The sequence below is a fragment of the Accipiter gentilis genome, chromosome Z, assembly GCF_929443795.1.
Source record: "Accipiter gentilis chromosome Z, bAccGen1.1, whole genome shotgun sequence".
NCBI lineage: Eukaryota > Metazoa > Chordata > Aves > Accipitriformes > Accipitridae > Astur > Astur gentilis.
In genome coordinates, this window is record NC_064919.1 from 78,393,727 (window position 1) to 78,412,453 (window position 18,727).

Below are 18,727 nucleotides of genomic sequence, written 5' to 3' on the forward strand. Positions count from 1 at the left end.
CAGTCTCCCCAGCCCTTTATCTGCTCCCAGCCCTGTGTGGGCTGCAGGGTTGGGTTTTTGTGGGGTGATTTCATGGGCCTGAGCTGTCACCTGGGAGGGGGCAATGAGCCATAGCCCCCATTTGGGGTTCAGTAGCCTCTGCCCAATCCCCTCCCGAGGCACAACACCCATGGGTTTTGTGCTCATCGCTTGTCCTTGCGTCCCGCTCCTGCTGGGAGCTTATGGGCAAGGTTTTCCAGGTGTTAGCAGGACTTTCCCTGGGTGTAACTTGTGCTGCTGCCTCTGGCCCTGCCCCAGGACGCCTCCGAGAAGAGCTGGGCACTGCTGTCTCTCCATTCCCCACCGCCCCCCCCCCCCCTCCCCCCGGGCAGCCAGCAAGGAGCCCCCTTCGCCAGCCCGTTCCCAGCTGCACACCCCACTGCCTGTGTCAGCCACATCCCAGGATCCCCAAGAGGATGCAGAGCCCCTGACCAGTTCCCCCTGCTCCTGACCCCTAGGCAATGTGGTTAGCACAACTAACGCCATTTTACAAAGTGAGCAGCCATTCTCGGTGATCGAGCGGGTCACGTATATGTTCCTGTCCCCTCATTATCAGGCCCTGAAGGTCCTGTCCACCAATTAGACAAAACAAACAGATTTCTTCTTTATCTCCCTGTCAGCCTCAAAGTTCCTGCACACCAGGCCGGTTACTCCCTTCTTTATCAGTTCTGAAGGTCCCAGGCACCCGGCCAGCCTGGTGGTGGGGACGACCCTGGCACAGACACCCCCCCCCCGGTCCCCGCTGCCTGCGTGCACCTCCCACCGCAAAATGCTCCCAGGAAGTATATTTTTTAAAATACTTTATTTCTTCATTTCTCTCAATACTGACATTACAAAAAAAAAAAAAAAAAAAAATTTACAAAAAAACCCACTATAAAACATTCAGGTCTCATTGAAACCGAGAAAAACAAAGCAGCTTGCATCTGCGCGCTGGCCTGTCTTCTCGTTCACGGTGTCCACCAGGTTTCTCTACGTCGAACTCCACAGGGACCAGTGGAGGGAACTGGTGGTGTCCCCTCACCGGCCAAACCAGGCAATTAATTAAGCAGCGTCTAACGGGTCTTCTCACCCCGTATTATACACTGTACAGCTGTACACCCAGCCCCTACAGACGCCCTGCGCTCGCCCCTCCGCCCCAAAGGACCCCCTGTTTCAAGTCAGTGATTTGCCTTTAAAAAAAATGATTCCCGGGGCAGGGGGAATATTTTGGCAGGGGTTTTCTCCGTGGTGCTGCAGTGGAAGAGGAGCCGTACAAAGCCAGGTCGAACGCGCCTTCTGCTCCGTAGGAGCCCTTTCCCGGGAAAATAAACTGGCATGAGGCAGAGTGGGCCGAGAAAGGTAAGAAATATAAAAATTCTCCTGATGGAAATCCAAAGGTTTTAAAAAAATACAGCATTTGAAAATGAAGCCACTAAGCAGATTGCCTCATGCGCCTCCCAGCTCCACCCTGACGCCTAGAAATACCTCCTGAATGAATCGTCCCTGTAGAAAAATATATACATGCGCCTTTCTCTTCTTATCAAAATCCCCAATGTTGACCTCAAAGGCTAGTGAAACCCACAGCTCTGCTCACGCTTGGCTCTGCTTTGCACCCTGACTTGTGCTACACACCACCTCACCCCTGCCCCAGGGGTTTGATGTTTGTGCAGCTGAACTATCCCCCAAAAAGAAAAGTCAGGGTGCACCACGCCAGGAATCCCAAAACGGGCAGAGAAAAAACCCTTATGGAGTTTATCACCTAATGAGCTCTATATATACGTATTTAAAAAAAAAGCAGCAATGCAAACTCAACATATCTGAACAAGAAAGCTCCACCCTGGGCTTTCCCCCTCCTCCTGCTGGCTGGGGCTCTGCGGGCAGCGGGTGCAGGCAGCTGCTGCCCACGGGCACCGGGGTCAGCAGGAGGCTGGACGGGACCATCCCCACGTGCTCCATTGTTTGGCACGGTTGTAGGCTTGGCACAGGAGAGCAGACCACGGTTGGACTCGGTACCATGGTCCCAGGTGAGAAACAGTCCGGCTACAGGGCGGGGGGCCACCGCGGGCGGGAGCGATCGGCACCGCGGTACAGCCAGGACCCCAAACAGCAGCAAGTATCAAAGAAGGGAAGAGAAAAACTAACAGCGGGGATGCCAGATCCTGCAGAGTCCTATTTACATTGCGCCGGACCCTGACAAGTCCAGCCTCTCATGGGAGAAGTGGCCTGAAAAGCAGGTGACATAAAAAAACCCACAACGTGACGTACCTCCCCGGGTAAAGGGCCCATGCCACTTGCATGTGTGAGGTGGAAAAGCTGGACCTCTGGGGGAAAAAAAAAAAAGGTTTGGCAGCCGAGGGAGCCATGATGGGCAGGAGCCTCCCCGCTGCTGGAGTAGAAAACAGGCCAAGAGGGATGGATGGGGAGAGGGATGGATGGGGGAGGGTGGGGGGAGTGGGTGAGTTTTGGGGGCAAGTGGTGCGAGGGGTTGGTTTTTTTGCATTTGAAAGTAAGTGCTGTAGCACCCTCTGCTTTGTGCAGGCTGGATGCTGCAGCACGTGCATTTGGAGTATTGCTGCTTGGAGGAGAGTCCCCGGGCTCTAGGAGCACGGGAGGTGCTGCTTGAGGATCTGTCTCGTCTGGGGAGCTATTCTGTCCGGGAAGCGGATTTTGAACTCCACGATCAAGTCTCCTCGCTGGCTGGGGGCCTTTGGGAAGGGCAGCCCCTCCCCGCGTAGTCTCTTCACTGTCCCCGGCTTGATGATGTCGTTGCAGGGAAGCGGGATCACCCGCCCATCGATGGTGGGAATGTTCACGGTGCAGCCGCACAAGGCCTGCAGGGAGAAGAAGAGACATGCCGTCAGATGGGACTGATGATACCCCAAAGCATCCTCACAGCCACATTCCATCCCCCCACCAGCTTCTCCCTGGGTTAAACCACCCAGCTCCGTTTGGATGATGCCCAAGAGCATCAGATGATGCTCACCAGTGCAAGCCCAGGTCTCTGCTGGTGCCAGCCCAGCCTCACCACCATGAACTGGGCTGCAGGAGCCGTGCAGAAGAGGGGTGCCCCAGAAGAGGGGTGCCCCAGGCGAGGGCTGCCCCAGCCTCATGGGGGGGAAGGACCCCCCTCCTCACCTCCTGGGCTCCCCAGGAGGCACCACCAGCAAGTGCCTGGCCACTCGCAGCAACAGGACAGGCTAAATTTAGCCCCCTCCCAGCCTCGCTGCCCAGCCTCGCACAGCCGAAAATCCAGCTGAGATCATCGGATGCCGACACAGTTCATCAGCTGTCACCCTCTGGAGCCCTGCAGCTCTGCTCAGTGCTGGGGGTTATCTATAGCACAGCCCATGTTCCGTCCCGTCCCCCCCACCCAACAGCCCCCAAAAGGTTACGCTGGCATGGGATTGTGGTGCGGCCACAACGCAGCACCGAGCTTTCCTAGAAGCTGTGGTCCCGGAGGGGCTGGTCCCAGTTGCCAGTCCCCATTACAAATCCAAGAGCCGGTTTCGCGGGTGCCACCCTGTTGTACCCCAGCCCCTGGCAGCAGCCGGGGTGGTGGGTGCCGCGGCAGCCGCAAGCCGGCCTGCATTAGCAAGCCACGTGACACGGGAATGCAGCAAGAAAATCCTTGTGTCAAATAACTCAGACAGCTCTGGCGTACACGTGGGCAGGATCGTCTCCAGGCTTTCGGCAAGGGCTGAGGGAAAGAATTGCGGAGCGATGCTTCTGGAAGAGGTGTGGGGGGGTTGCCGTGGTACAGCCTCAAGCATCCCAGTGGGGGGTTGGTGTAGGTTTGCCCCTTCGAGCTGGGTCCTGGGGGTCCCAGCCCTACCAAAACACACTGCAAAGGGAGGGGAGGAGGATGCAATTGCTGTTTTTGGGGTAGATGGGGGGATCTTTTGCATTCTCCTCCCCAGGAAAAATGTCTGGTGGCAGAGCAGCAACAGGCACCAGGCAGGAGAAACATCTCTTCTTCTCATGCTGGCCACTGGCTCAGGGCTGATGGCTGCAGCTTCTGCAGCTGAGCCAGGGCTTTGCACCGGGGAGATTGCTGGGGAACCCATACTGGAGCTGGCTGGGGCACTCCAGTGAGTGGAAAACAGGGGCCATCTTGCAGAGCTCATCTGCATGGTTTCTCCTCCTGGGAAGAGTGTCCTCCAGGGATGAGCTTTTCTGGCTGCAGGAGGATGCCCGTCACCAGCTCCATGCAAGCAGTGGGTGCTTGGCTGGATCTCCAGCAGGTGGGGGGGGAACCAAAGGACAATCTCTCCCCATCAATGCATTTCTTCACCATGCTCACCCAAGGATGCCAGAGCCCTCCTGCTTGCTGGTGCCCGCTGCCATGTGCCATGGAGGGCTGCACAGGTCCGTGTGTGCCAGGGTAAGGACATCTCCAGCCACAAAATGGGAAGGAGAACAGGATGGGGCACGTGGACAGGGCAAGCAGAGGGATGCAAGCGGGAGCCGGTGGTAACAGCGAAGGCAGATGGGAACTTAATGTTTCCTTCCTAGAGCCAAGATACAAGAATCCGAGGCGATCGCTCCTCCACCGTATGTCCCTGTTTTTCATTCTTCTTGCTCAACTTCGCAGGCATTTGGGAAGCCGGTTGCTGAAGTAACACCAATAATGGCGGGAGCTGCCCCGCATCCTAGAAAGAGGCTCAGTTTATCCCTGGGGATTAAATCACCCTGGGTTTGATAGCTGAGCGCTGTGCTGCGAGAGCAGAGCTTTATCTAGGTCACCGTTGGGTCCTCCTCCGCTCACAGCGAAGCCACCGGGAGGGACGTCACCACGGGTCATGTCTCAGCCGGGTGCTGATGCTTCGAGGAAGGTGACGCCAGGTAAAGGATGAAACATGGGCGGCTGCCGAGGGCAGGCGTTAGGCAGGCAGCCGAGCGGGGACAAGGCCCTGCCGGCAGCGCTGCCTAAAGGTCTGCCTCCTCGGAGAGGCAGCTGCCGGCGGAGCGGTGTCACTCCTCCCTCCCTCAGCCTCCCACCGCGACGCGCGCCTGTAATTTTAGGAAGGGACACTTCCCCGCAGCCCACAAGTCCCTGGGGAAGCCCTCGTACACTTCTGGCTTCTGCAGCAGTCGGGTGGCAACAAACCCGCACCGCGCTGGCCGGGGGGACGTGGCACCCAGAGGGACTTGAGGGCTGGGAAGGCATTGACTCCCTGGGTTGCTCTCCAGAGGGGGTCTTGTGGGATGGAGGATGAGGAGGAGGAAGATGCTTTCATGAGTGCCCCCAGCCCGAGCACCAGGTGGTTTGCTGTCCATTGCAGAAGGGTGCTAGTGAGGTGTCTCCAGCATGGCCATGAGTGGGGTCATGGAACCCACTTGCCTGCCTGCTCTGCCTGCTGGCACTACGCTGTGCTGCTCTTGTGGCAGTGGAAAAGACTAAAGATCAGACTAAAAAAGTCAGACTCACAAGGCAGAAGGGTGCAAGGAGAGTGCCCAGGGCTATGGACGGAGGCTCAGGTGATGGAGAGGTTGTACTCCCATCACATACTGAGGTGGTGGCAGATGGAGTTGGGGACCTCCTGGCATCTGCTTGTGTTCCAGAGCACTTAAGGTACTTCTTCTCATGGAAGATAAAAGCTGCAGAGTATCACCCTGCCCTGGCAAGCAGCAGCCTGGGGATGGCAGCCAGGCTGGCAGCTCCCTGAGGATGCCCAGCTCGCCGGGTTTGCGATGGGGGAGGACAGAGACCTGAAATTCCAGCTCAGAGAGACAAGGAATTTGCCTGGACCAGCATTTTTCCACTTTGTGATTGGATCGTGCAAACCAAACGCCAGCACGGGTGCCTTGCTCACAGAGCTCATGGGAACCCAGCACCAGCACTTCTGGTGCAATAGCATGTGGAGCCGGAGCAGGTTTCTCCACTTGCTGCTAGTAAGGGCAACTCCAGGCAAAAGCCCCTCCTAACTGAGCAGTGCATGAACCTGGGCTAACGTGGTCTGGACATCAGAACAGCCAGCTTGGGGTTAATTTTACAGATAGAGGAATGCACAGAAGGAAACATCTGAGATATGGCACGCATGGCTCCATAAATAAGGTAGTCTCTCCCAAGTATTTCTGAAGTGGCTAGGGGAGCCAGCCACCGCAGGAATAAACCTCTGCACTTCGCACTGTGAAGGAAATTCAACTGACTCTGCAGGTTAACTTGAGCTGAGTTTGCTCCAGGAGCACCCAGCTCTGCCTGACCCATGTGGCTGCTCCTTGCCCCCAGTACACCCAGTCACAGCCCTAGCTGGATACAGAGCCATTGCAAAGCTCTCCCGACTCGCTGGCACTCTAACGAGCTCACATTTTCCTACCTGAGCTCTGGCCCATTGAGCTTATTTCTATTAAATGCATTTGAGAACATAAATCTGCCTTCAGGAAAAAAAAAAAAAATCAGCTCATTAATAAGACAGACAGCGTCTACAGTCTGAAGGGAACGGCAAATGGCAGCTGCCAAAAACGTCAATGTTAAATGCAGCTGCCAGTTGGGATTTATTAAAAGGTAGTTATACAGCAGCAACAGCGAACAGCACATCTTGTACTGAGGTAATCTCCCCTTCCTCTCCCACTTTCGCATAGCTTGCTGGCTCTGATACATCCAGCCCTGCTGTGACCTCCAGGACTGGCAGCCTTTATGTGTTGGGTTTTGCTCACTGCCTGAATATTTCGTTTTTGTTTTTTTAGCCAGAACCAAGGAAAACAGCTAAAGCATTGCTCAGGGAGGGCAAGGTACCACCTCTATCCTCGTGACCCTGCTCTCTGTCCATGGGGAGAGGCACCCAGCGCTATCGTAAACAGCAACTAAGCCGCAGCAGGCTCAGCTACAAGAACAAGCAGGGACCAGACTCATGCCAGCCAACTTGGGTTCTCCCTTGTTCCTATGGAGGACCTGGGCTCTCTTCCACATGTGAATACCCTACGCTAAAATAGAAGGACAAGACATATGAGGAAGGGAGAAAATGGATAAATACCACCTGTATTGACTCAAGAAGCAAGGTTCAGCAGGGACCACGGCACCTGTGTCCTACACCCAGCATGGAGGTTGAGCACCTCCAAAACCAAGCACAGTTGGCCTCTGCAGCTCCTCTCTGGAGCTTGTGTTGTCTCCTCTCTTTGCTTGTGTTTCTCGCAACCTACCTGGTCCTTCCCCATCAGCGCAGGAGAAGGACTGACTCCCATCTTGGCCCCGCGTGCCACGACCCAGCGCCACCTCCCACCCTGTGGGATTTCCCATCCACACCCACCTCTTTAAGACTGATGTTTGCTGTGTAGACCACATTCGTCCCATCCCTCTTGAAGTGTGAGTGAGGCTTGTCCTTGAGGATGAAGACGATGTCAGCAGGGATATTGTCTGGGGTGGCATCTCCTTCTTTGGGGAATGTGATTTTGGTTCCCTCCTTCCATCCCCGTTTGATGACAATGTTTAGGATCTTGTCCTCAGTCCGCATGGTCCGGCCATCAGCGTTGAGCCTTCTGCGTGTGATCTTCATCCTCTTGGTGGAACCATGGTAGATCTCTTCCAGGGACACTTGGAGCTCATGGATGATGGGTGGGTCTTGGACCTTCCTCCGTGTGTGCAGGGACTCTTGGTGCCGCCGGTGAACCCCATTAATGCCATTGAAGCCAAACCGGCCAAAGGCACTGAAAGGGTCGTCATCATCATCGATATCCATGTCTTCCTGGTCAAAGCCATTGAACATCCGGGAGCGGCTGCTAGCAAAGAAGATGTCGAAAGGGTTGGAGCCTCCAAAGAAGGATGCGAAGGTGGCATGGGGGTCTCCATGGAAGGTGTAGTGGAAAGTGTTCCCTGAGCCACCTGAAGAGCCACCTCCAGTTTTGAGACCTGGAAGAGAAGGGGAAGACAAGACATGAACACTCTCTGCTGGCAGATGCCATACAAGGACTGCACTTCCCCGGTGGGAGCGTGGTCTCTGCTGGCCCTGGGCAGCCCTTCCAGCAACTCCTGGGGGTGCAGGTCACCCCTTCCAGCCCAGCCACCTGTGAAGAGCATGGGCCAGGAAGGCACCACCTCAACCCATGACATACAGTCCTGCCTCGACACCCAGCAAGCTCCAGATCTGTTCAGGTTTTGTCCCTGCTATCCCTACTGAAGTGCTTCTTTGGTTCTCTCCATCCAATTCACAGCCTTTTCATTTGAAATGTTTCCTGACCAGCCCATTCTCCATTTTTCCCCACGGGCAGGCTCCCTTCTGCCCAAATGGTCTGCCTCTTGGGCTGCACTGACGGCCGCAGTTCAGGAGCATGCTGTCCTGCAGGTGAGAACAGGCTTTAAGCTCAGCAAGTGACCATGACTTTGGGTGGCAGAGCAGGTGGAGGTCAGCAGACTCCAGTTCCGCACACAGCTCCCTGCATACGGACTGTACAAAATGCCAGGTAAGCTCAAGGTTTGGATCTTTTGGCAACCATTCCCAGGGGAAGCTCCCCTGCCCTGTCCTAGGCTGAGCCTTACATCACTGCAACTCCCCCAAAGTCCCAAACAGCCAAGGCACACGACAAGTTCCCCCCCACAAAGAGGTGGCACATGCTCTGCAAGGCTATTTTTGACCAGGAGGGGCAGGAAGGGTTAAGCCAAGCCTAGCTCAAGGACTATTTTCAGGGCACACTGTTGACTATTTCTGACAGGCTGTCTCTTGTGCCAGCCCCCCGCAGTGAGAGATAGGAGGGGGACAAGAACAGAGTGTGCAAGTTTGGGGGTCTTTCCTGATTGATGAAGTTAATATTCTAGGTGGGTCGGGAGGCTTTCGCTTCGCTTTGCCCACTGCAGATTGTGGGACCCAGAAGCCCTTAAAATGCTGATCCCCAGGACACAATGCTCCAAAAAAATGGCATCTGATGGGAAATGAAAAGTGGGGGGGCCACAGACCAGTCACTGGTCTGACACTGATGGGCAAGGAGGGGGAATGTTCTTCCCTCCCTCCTTAACTCACTCTTATTTTAGGTGCCTTCAAGCGACGGGGATTTCGCCAAATCCCTGGCGAGTCCCCATCCCTAACAGACTGTACAGCCAGAGGTTTCACCTTTAATCCCGTGACGCCAGCCCGAGCAGGGTCCGATTTCAGTGTCGCCTCCAGGGAAAGACTGGTTTCCTACTTGAGACAGTCTTTTCTCTTTTTACAGGGTGGCAAATCACTGTGCCTGGTGCATCCATCATAGCCCTGACATAACTAATGGGTCGAGAATTAACCCACCGCTGATTAATTCTGCTGGTGGCTCATTAGGGAATGCACCTGCCCGCTGGCCCCATGAGAGGGGCTGCCTCTTTCACCCAGCAGCCTGTTCCTGCCAGACCTCCTGCTCTTTTAAGCACCCAAGTCCTGGGCTGATTAATGCAGATGCTATTCGGTGCTCTCCTCGAATGGGGTTGCGCTCTTCCATCTTCGACTAATAAGGCCGCCTGCGGTGGAGCCGCTCTCCTCCTCCTCCATGCCAACCACCAGACAACAGCAGCCGCTTGGTTTCAAAACAAGGACCTATTACTTAAATTGGGAAAAGCTTTGAATCCTGTAGGTCAGCCTGTACCGGGGAGGACAGTGGGACCAGTGCCCAAATGCAGGGGGAAATGCAGGCAAAACCAACACTTCCTCACAGGGAAATTTAGGTCAATTAAAGGGTTGCTAATGAATTACCCCAGGTATGACCCAGGAAGCGAGTTCCTTCCACTTCCATCGTCTCAGCCAGCTGCAGGGGTTTGGGGGCAGAGGGCAGGGAAAGCCCAGCCATCCCAGGAAGCAGGGTGGTGGGTCGGAAAAGCTGAGCAGTCCGGGGAGAAGGGGGATGAGAGGCTATTTCTGGCACCCACAGAACTCTCACTCTCCCCAATTCTGCAGCTACCAGCTCTGTTTCAGGGGCAGGCACAAATCACAGGAACATCTCTGTAGGAAAACACTCCCTCACCTATAAAAACTAAGTTTGGACCCCACACCCCTGCCTCTGAGCAAGCAGTGCTCATCCCCTTACCTTCCTCCCCGTACTGGTCGTAAACGGCTCGTTTCTTGGGGTCGCTCAGGACGTCGTAAGCCTCCGCAATCTCCTTGAACTTCTCCTCGGCGTTGGGGTCTTTATTCTTATCGGGGTGATACTTCAGGGCCATTTTCCGATAGGCTTTCTTGATTTCATCCTCATTGGCGCCGGTCTGGATGCCCAAAATCTTGTAATAGTCCTTCCCCATGACGGCGACGCTGCCGGGAGCCGAGTACTTATTCCTGAAAGCAGAAAGACAGCTCTCCGTAAGGCAAGTATCACGCTGGGGCAGCTGGGGACAGGACCGGCACGCACTTATCGCGGAGCCTATGCTCCCCACGTCCCACCGGCCAGCAGCACCAGAGCTGGCTCAAGTCCACGCTTCCCACCAGAGGTCAGAGTCCCAGTGCCAGGATGCAGCCCGGCTCCTGTTTTACCCCCCCAAGCCCCACGGCGGGGATGGGGAGACTCATCTCTGAGGCTGACAACAAGAAGGAGAGCCCAAGACGGGGCACAGCGTTATTATAGGGGCCACACCACCACTAACGTCAGGCCAGGACCGTGTCTCTGTCCCGTCCCATCCCCTCCCTGCTGAGCCAGGAGGACTGAGCTATATATGTCTAAATGTAGCTGCTGGCCTGTGTCTGTCCCCGCATGGTTGTCTCCCAGCTGGGGACCTGGGACCCGAGTCAGGGAAATAACAGCAGGTTTTTGGAGGCTGAAAGCAGCGGCAGAGACCGTGCTGCCGCCTTCACCTTAAAGGAACTTCAAACATTTTGTTCCTGAAAGCAATTGGCATTCAGCTGGAGATAAGCGCCTCCGGCTGTCAGAGCCGTAATTTGTATTTAGCGAAGAGAGAGAACGAAGCCGTTAGACAGAAACATCTTGTGATGGTGGGAGGGCTTTTTTATTTTTTTGTTTAAAAAAAAAAAAAAAAGCCCACTTTCTAGCCTGACTTGCACTCCCTGAGAGCCTTCAACTACATCTTGCAGTAAGCCAGAAACCCAGGGCTCACTGCCTCCATCATGCGGGGGCCGAGGCCGGGGCCATGCCTTACTAAGGCATGGAAAACTGGGTGGCCATAATTCATGCCCCAGTCACGCCGCTGGAATTGCAGAAACCCAGGGAGCAGCCAGAGGAGATGGCAAGGCAGCTCCTCTGGGCAGAGGCTAAACAAGCCCCACACTCCTCCAAGGAAACCTGCCGCTGCTTCTCAACCTTCAGTTATCCGACAGCAAACTCTCAACACTCCCCCACCTCTCACGCCACAGCTCAGGGCTTGCTGCTGGCCCTGCTCTTCTCCAGGTGTTGCCCCAGCAGACCTGCTGCTCTCTGCTAAGCCCTCCTGCTCACGTCCTGCTCCCTGCTACGGTCCAGGTTTCACCCCGTCCTTGCTCCAAACCTCCCTGGGCAGCCCCAGCCCATCGTGCCCCTCCAGCAGACAGATTTCAGCATGGGCTGTGAGCTTTGGCCCTTTCCTTCACCATCGTACAAGTTACCAGCTGCTCTCCCCTGTCCTTACTCTATCCATAAGCTCCCAGTAGAGGTGACAGAGGGATGCCCCAACCACAGCAGCTCAGATGAGGGTGGCTGAGCCCCCCCAGGGCTGCATGCCCGCGGCGCTGCACCGAGCCTCCAGCATCCATCCCAAGCATCCAAAGCTTACCTTGGGTCACACCTCGGGCAATAACCCCTCTACAGCTGGGTAGCTGCTACAGGGGCTTAGGAATTGGCCCCACACTTGGCCACCTCAATCCAAACCACCAACTTCTGCTCTTTTTTGCCCCAGCCATGGAGCAGGTACTTTGCTGTAGGTGGGGAGGGGGGCTAAGGCACCCAAGACACAGACCTCTGAAGGACACGGTAGAGGGGAGATAGGGGCACCTGTGGATGCGTGCGGCAGCCTCGGGGTGGGCACAAAAGAGGTGGGAGAAGGTCCCTGGGGGCGTAAAGAGCATCCGACAGCGTCTCCCGCGGCAGCTCCTGGATGCCAGCACGTTTCCGTACCAGCTCCTGCGCGCAGAGCTGCCGGCGGCACCCAACCCAGCCCACGCAGGCGCTGGGGGATGCTCTGCCCCCTGCCCGCCTCCGCCTCCCCATCTGCCCTCCCCGCGGGACCCGGGGGCTGTGGGAGACCTGGGGTGAGCAACAGGCAGGGGGGCTGAGAGGTAACCTGCCAATCCCCCCCTGCCAAATGTCACCCCAACGCCTTCCCCACCCCACAGCAGCCTCTGGCGTGGGGCAGGGGCTCCCTGCGACCAGCACCAGGACCTGGACCAGGATTTGGCCTGCCTGGCTGATGCCAACCCTCCCGCAGCGAGGGCAAGCCAGGCAGCGCTGAAGACAACCCTGTCGCACCCAAACTTGAGAGACACGGAGGTGGCAAACCTTCAATTTCCCCCCACCGGGGGACCACAGCGCCTGGCTCCGACCCCGCGCAGCCCAAACCGACGGCACTACCAGAACCCCCTCACGCAGCCGAAACCCCACGGCGCTTCTCACAACAATACATCCCATCCCGGCAAAACGCTGTCACCCCCTGCAAGATCTCTGGTCTTGACCGCCGAAGGGGCCTTTGGCCGCCGTGGGGATGCCCGCCAAGGATGCTCTCCTGGCTGGGGACCCCTTTGTCTGGCTGTGATTGGGGAGGGGGGAATATCTCTGCCGAAACGCATCCCCGTGCCGCGGTTTACCGTGCCGGTGAGGACCAGCTGCCGGCGGGTGACCTGGTGGGTTAAGGCACACTCCGGAGGCGATGCTCACATGCGAGATGATGGTAAAACACGACTCTGTCCCCGCAGAGCCTCCCTCCTTCCCTCCCACCTCCTGGGGATCAGCTGCGCCTTGCCACCGATCCTCTCCCCCTTCTGCTCAGTCATCCTCTCCTGCCTTCCCATTTAACCCCCTCGGGAGCGGGGGGGGGGGGGAAGGCGCTGCAGGGCGGGTTTCAGGCGGGCAAAAGCCATTCCTGTATTGCCCTCCCAAACCAGACAAGCCTCCGGACAAGCCACGGCCACCCAGTCTTGGAGAAAACCACAAGCATCCCCCAGCCAGCCCAGCCTCCATCCTCCTCTTGCCACCACACCAAAAAAAAAAAAAAAAAAATTAAATCTTTGTTCCAGCCCTGCACATGACATCAGCCCGTGTAACCGCTGGATGAGCGCGCCAGCTGAATAGCGATCGTTTGACATAATCTCTCCGCTCGGCAGTCATCTAAGGGAACAAACCCACCCCGGCAGCAGCACCAGGGAGTTTTTTTGTTTTTTTTCCATCTCGGGGTGCAAGGTCACCGCGGGACGCTGGGGACAGGCACCGATGGTTTAACGAGGACACAAGGTCGAGAGGTGGAAACCCACTTACCGAAACTTTACGAACACATTCAGAGTCCAAGCCGTCATTTTTAAAGGCTCTAGTTTTATTTTAAACATCGCGGTTGTCCACAGGCGCCGGCAGGTGCCGTGTGCCCGGCTGGGAGGCACCGAAGGGTGGCAGGGGGACGGCCGAGAGGAAGGTGCTGGCTTGTGCCGGGGATGCTGATGCCGCCGAGGGATGATGCTCTGGTGGCAAGCCTCTCCCTCCAGCTCCTCCGGCACACCGAAAAGGCAGCTCCTCGCCAGCCCGGTGGCTGTTGGCTCTGACCTCCGCTCCCAGGACAGCTCTGAAAGGGCTTCGGCAGTGGGCGAGCGAGCGTCGACGCGGTGCTGGCGTGGAGCTGCCGTCCTTTGTGTGCTTCCCAGCCGCGCACGGGGGGACCCTTCAATGGAGTCGCTTGCTGAGGCGTAATTTTCCTTTTAATTGGTTTCTTGACGCTTTCTCGCTAAGCCAACGGATTAAGACACTTCTGCCGTCAGCTCCAGCATCCTCCCTCCCAGCTGCCGCAAGGCACCCAGCCGCCCCACTGCCGTCACGTCCCCCACGCAGCCCCCGCCGAGGAGCAGGGAGTGCAGCCAGGAGCCCCCCAGTGTCCCCAGAACCGACTTCGCTGACGCCCAGGGCTGTGCACCCACCGGGCGAATCGGGGAGGGAGAAAAGTAGGGCGGCGGTGATGTGGGAAAAAAAAAAAAAAAAGTCACGTTAACCAATTTGCACCTCCCCAGCTTTCCCCTTTGGATGCGCGGGGGTCCCTGTATCCCCCTCACTGGGTGCCGGCACTGGTCCCCCCGGCAGAAGGGGTCCGGGGCTCCCCCACCGCAGCGGGGCACCAGGATGGTGCCTCCTCCGAGCCCAGCGGCGCAAAACCTACTTCTGAGAAGTCACCTTCAGGTGCGCCAAGGAAATCCAATGCCACTGTGTCCCCCCCTCCGCAGTCCATCACCGTCACTCACGGGCCACGGAGAGCATCCTCTCCGGATGCCCCACACCGAAATCAAGCAGCTGTACCGGGACATCACCGGGCGGCTCCTGCATCCCACCCTCGCGAGCGAAAATGCCGGGCAGGTGATAGCCCACAGCCTGCTGTGTCCCCAGCGTTTGGGGGTCCGGTGGCTCACCGGGCACCCAGTGCTGGGGTGGCCGAGCTGGGGCTTGCCAGGGTGGGTGCCAGGGTGGGTGCGTACCTCTCGGCGCGGCTCCAGAAGAGCAGGATGGCCGGCATGGCAGCGTGTCCCGGGTTCGGTCAGGGAGCCGGAGGGGATCTTGGTGTGCCGGGGCAGGCAGAGCCACCCGTGCCCGTGACGGCTGGCAGCCGCAGGCAACCAGGCAGCAATGTCATGACTACCCGCAATGAATCATCCCCTCCCCGGGCCCCCACACGCACCGCCCGCCTCCCCCTCCCCACCGACAGCCCCACTGGGGTGCGGGCACCTGCGTGGGGATGGGGTTAACCCTCCCCTCGCTGCCTCTGCCGGCACGGCCCCCGCTGCCAGGCTGCTGCCTCCTGCCTGGGGACGGGTCAAGACCCCCTCAATGTCTCCCCAGACGGGGTCCCCCATTTCTGCGCCCACGGGGTGCTGCCTCCTACGTGGGGATGGGGTCGAGTCTCCCCCCGTCCCCGCAGCGACTCCCCACATAGGATCCCCTCTTACCAGCCCCACTGGGGTGCTCACAGTGGTGTGGGGATGGGGTCAAACCCCCCTTGCTGCCCCCCCCCCCCCCCCGTGTAGGGTCCCCCTTTTCCAGCTCCACGGGGGTGCTCACATTGACACGGGGATGGGGTTAAATTCCCACCACCACCACCCCGCGCCCCCTGCCTGGCCCCACTGGGGGCTAAGACCTGTGTGGGGATGGGGTTAAACCCCACCCCCACCCCCACAGGCGGTGCCCCATTTAGGGGTGCCCCATTTACGGGCTCGGTGAGCAGCTGTCACCTGCATGGGGAGGGGTTCTCACTCCCCCACCCCCCTCCTACCGCTGTGCCCCATAGCACGGCCCCACGGGGGTGCTGGCCCCCGCCTGGGGTGACCCCTCGTCATCTCTCCAGCCCCCCGGGGACCCCACTGCCTGCCCCCAGGGGGAAGCGGTTTAACCCTTTCCTCCCCACGGCCAGCTCTCCCGGGGGACACAGTCACCTCGACTGGGGACAAGGGGTTAACCCCGTCCTTGCTGGCCCCTCCAATCCCATTATTGTTACCTGGGCAGGGGTTATGCATTACCTCACCACCCAGTTCAGCCCCACTGGGATACACTGGTGCCTCCAACGGGGGTGTGGGGGTTAACCCCTTCCTAGCCACACTACACAGTTCCAACAGGGCACATTATTCCCTCCAAAGCGGGAGGGGATAGAAGGGTTAAGACTCACCTCACTGCCCTCTCCAGCCCTATAGGGCTGTAGGACAGCCCCATGGGGCGAGTTTAACCCCTTCCTCCCAGCCCCACTTGGATGCACTGTTATTGTTATGGGGCAGGGGGATTAACCCCTTTCTCCCAGCCCCTTCAGACCCACGGGGACACGCTGTCACTAGGTAGGGCAGAGCAGTTAACCCTGCCCCACAGCCCCAGCAGGAAACCCTGTCACCCCACGGTGGCAGAGGCACCAACCCCTTTCTCCCCTGCCTTCAGCCCCATAGGGACACACTGTCAACTGTGGGTGCAATGGGGCTAGCCTCCATTCCCCAGCCACACAGGGGCAAAGGGGCTAACCTCCCCTTCCCAGCCCCACAGCGATACCCTGTCACCCCATGGGCAGAGGGGCCGACGCCATCAGCCCCAAAAAGACACCCTGTCACTTCATAAGACAGAGGTTTAACCCCCCATCGGGTCAGCCTGTCACCCCGTGGGTGCAGAGGGGCAAGCCTCCTTTCCTAGACCCACAGTGAAACTCTGTCATGCCATGGGGCTGAGGGACTGATCCCCACAGTGACACCTTGTCATCCCATGGGGCAGGGGGTCTGACTGCCCCAGTCCCACAGGGACACCCTGTCACCACACAGGGCAGGGGGTCTGACCCCCCAGCCCCATAGGGACACCCTGTCACCCCACAGGGCAGGGGGTCTGACCCCCCAGCCCCATAGGGACACCCTGTCACCCCACAGGGCAGGGGGTCTGACCCCCCAGCCCCATAGGGACACCCTGTCACCCCACAGGGCAGGGGGTCTGACCCCCCCAGCCCCACAGCAACACCCTGTCACCTCACAGGGCAGGGGGTCTGACCCCCCTCAGCCCCACAGTGACACCCTGTCACCCCACAGGGCAGAGAGACTGACCCTCCAGCGACACCCTGTCACCCTACGGGGCAGGGGGGTCTGACACCCCCCCCCCCCCAGTCCCCCAGCACTATCCTGTCACCCCACGGGGCAGAGAGACTGACCCCCCAGCCCCAGAGTGACACCCTGTCACCCCACGGGGCAGAGGGAATGCTCCAGAGCCGACACCCTGTCACCCCACGGGGCAGGGGGTCTGACCCCACCGTGACACCCTGTCACCCCACGGGGCAGGGGGACTGACACCCCCCCCCCCCCCAGCCCCACAGCGACACCCTGTCACCGCAGGGGGCGGAGGGGCCGCGCCCCCGTCCCCACCGGGACGCCGGTGCCGGTGCCGGCACCGTGGGGGTCTGTGGGACGGGACGGCGGACTGGGGCAGCGCAGTGGGGCAGGCCGGCCATCCTCCTCCTCGCCATCCTCCTCCTCCTCCTCCTCCTCCTCCTCCTCCTCCGCCGCCGCCGCCGCCGCCGCCGCCGCCGCCGCCCCCGGCACTCACCGCTCGCGCTGTCCTGGGGCGCCGCGCGCTCGCTGAGCCACCCCCGCCCCCCCCGGCCACCACGTCAGGGGGGAGTCCCGCCCGCGCGCGCCCCGCCCCGTTGGGCCGGGAAGGCTGTCCGTCGCCTCACCTCGCCGCGCTCATTGGCTCTCCCTGAGAAGGAGGCGGGGCGAGGAGGGCGGGGTGGAAGGCGAAGCCTCGCCTTCCACCCCTCCCGCCTCGCCCCTCCTCCCTACCGCCGCCTCCCATTGGCCAGTTTAAGCCGGCACCGCCCCTCCAGCGCGCTCTCATTGGTCAGTCCTTCGTTCGGAGCGGCGGGATCCTCGCGGGAATCTTCTGGAAGGCTGTGACGTCAGCGGGGCGCCGCTCATCCAACCTCCCCCCTCCCCCCCCTCCAGGGGTCCGGGCGGGGGGGGGGCTCTGAGGGGGAGAGCGCCCCCCCCCCCCCCCCACCGGACACCGCTGTCCCCGGGGGGCAACACCTGGCGTGACGTGGGTCTTGGGGGGGGGGTGGGGGGTGAGGTCTCCCCTGAGGGGTGACCGGCCTTACGGTCACCCCGGAGGCCGGGTGTGAGGCGGGAGGCCTGGGGGGCCGCGTTTAAAGCCGACCCCCCCCCCCCGACCGGCTCACCCCGGGACACCTCACAGCCCTGCGGCCGCCCCGGCTGGGCCCAGCGCTGCCGGCACCGTCCATCAGCGAAACGCCGTCCCTTTTCCGAGGGGGGAGCACCTTTGGGGGTCTCGACCTGCGTGTCCTCGCCAGTCACGCCGGCCGGGGTTAGGCCGGGGAGCGAGGCGGCTCCCGGCCGGGGGAGCTGGGATTTTGTCCTAGGAAACGCGCCCGTCCCAAAGAAAAAGCCCATCTCTTTCCCCCGTGGAGTTGGGGGAGAGATGGTCAGCGCAGAGCGAGGATCCCCTCCGGGGCAGCGTCCTACCTGTGGACCTGACCCGAGACGGAGGGGGGAAGCAGCTGGTCCCGCGGGCGCTGCGGCTCATGGGTGATGTGAGCGGTTGAGGCTGTCAGCGTGACGTTCGTGTCACGATTAGAGGGTGCTTTTGTAACCTCTGTACGCTTCCCCTTACTGAGGAGGTGTTTGAATGGGGCGTTTTGGAGTAACTTCTAGGCTCGGGGCTTGTCCGTCCCCTGTGGTTTGGTCACCGCGTCCGTCTCCCCGTCCTTTACGGGGATGGGGCTGGGGTCCCTGGCTCTCTGGGGCAGGGTGTGAGCAGCCACCCGGGCTCCTCCCTTCTCCCCGTGAACTGTTCACGGAGCCCCTCCGAGCTGGGGGAGTCGGGAGTTTTCACTGTGCTCCCCGCACAGCAGCTGAGTCATCGTGATATTAAACCAGCACTCGCTGTCACCCGTCCATTTCACTGTCAACGTGTTCGACCGACTGCGTAACCCCAGATGGGGGGGGGGGGGGGGGCTCGTGCCGCTTGTCCCGCGCCAGGCCGATGCCCTGGCTTTGCAAATGCTTTTTGTTTCGGCCTTTCATCGCCGGGGGCATTGGAGGCCCTGGGTTGGGGGAGCTGGCGCTGGCCTTCCCGGTGCTCACAAATGATCTGCTTGGTGTGCAGCTTGCCTGGG

General features: G+C 59.5%; 1 protein-coding gene across 2 annotated transcripts; it reads right to left on the bottom strand.

Annotated features, from left to right (window-relative positions):
- Positions 1-869: 869 nt before the first annotated feature.
- On the bottom strand, positions 870-17,232 carry DNAJB5 (DnaJ heat shock protein family (Hsp40) member B5). Of its 2 annotated transcripts, none has more exons than XM_049794494.1 (4): positions 17,140-17,232; positions 10,000-10,244; positions 7,266-7,864; positions 870-2,849 (listed from the first exon to the last, which is right to left on the bottom strand). In XM_049794494.1, exons 2-4 carry the CDS (start codon positions 10,208-10,210, stop codon positions 2,616-2,618), a joined length of 1,044 nt encoding a protein of 347 aa, XP_049650451.1. In that variant the 5' UTR covers positions 10,211-10,244; positions 17,140-17,232; the 3' UTR covers positions 870-2,615. The 2 variants fall into 2 exon arrangements, with proteins under 2 accessions (XP_049650451.1, XP_049650450.1); XM_049794493.1 differs by lacking the exon at positions 17,140-17,232 and adding an exon at positions 14,559-15,047.
- Between the last annotated feature and the right edge of the window lie 1,495 nt (positions 17,233-18,727).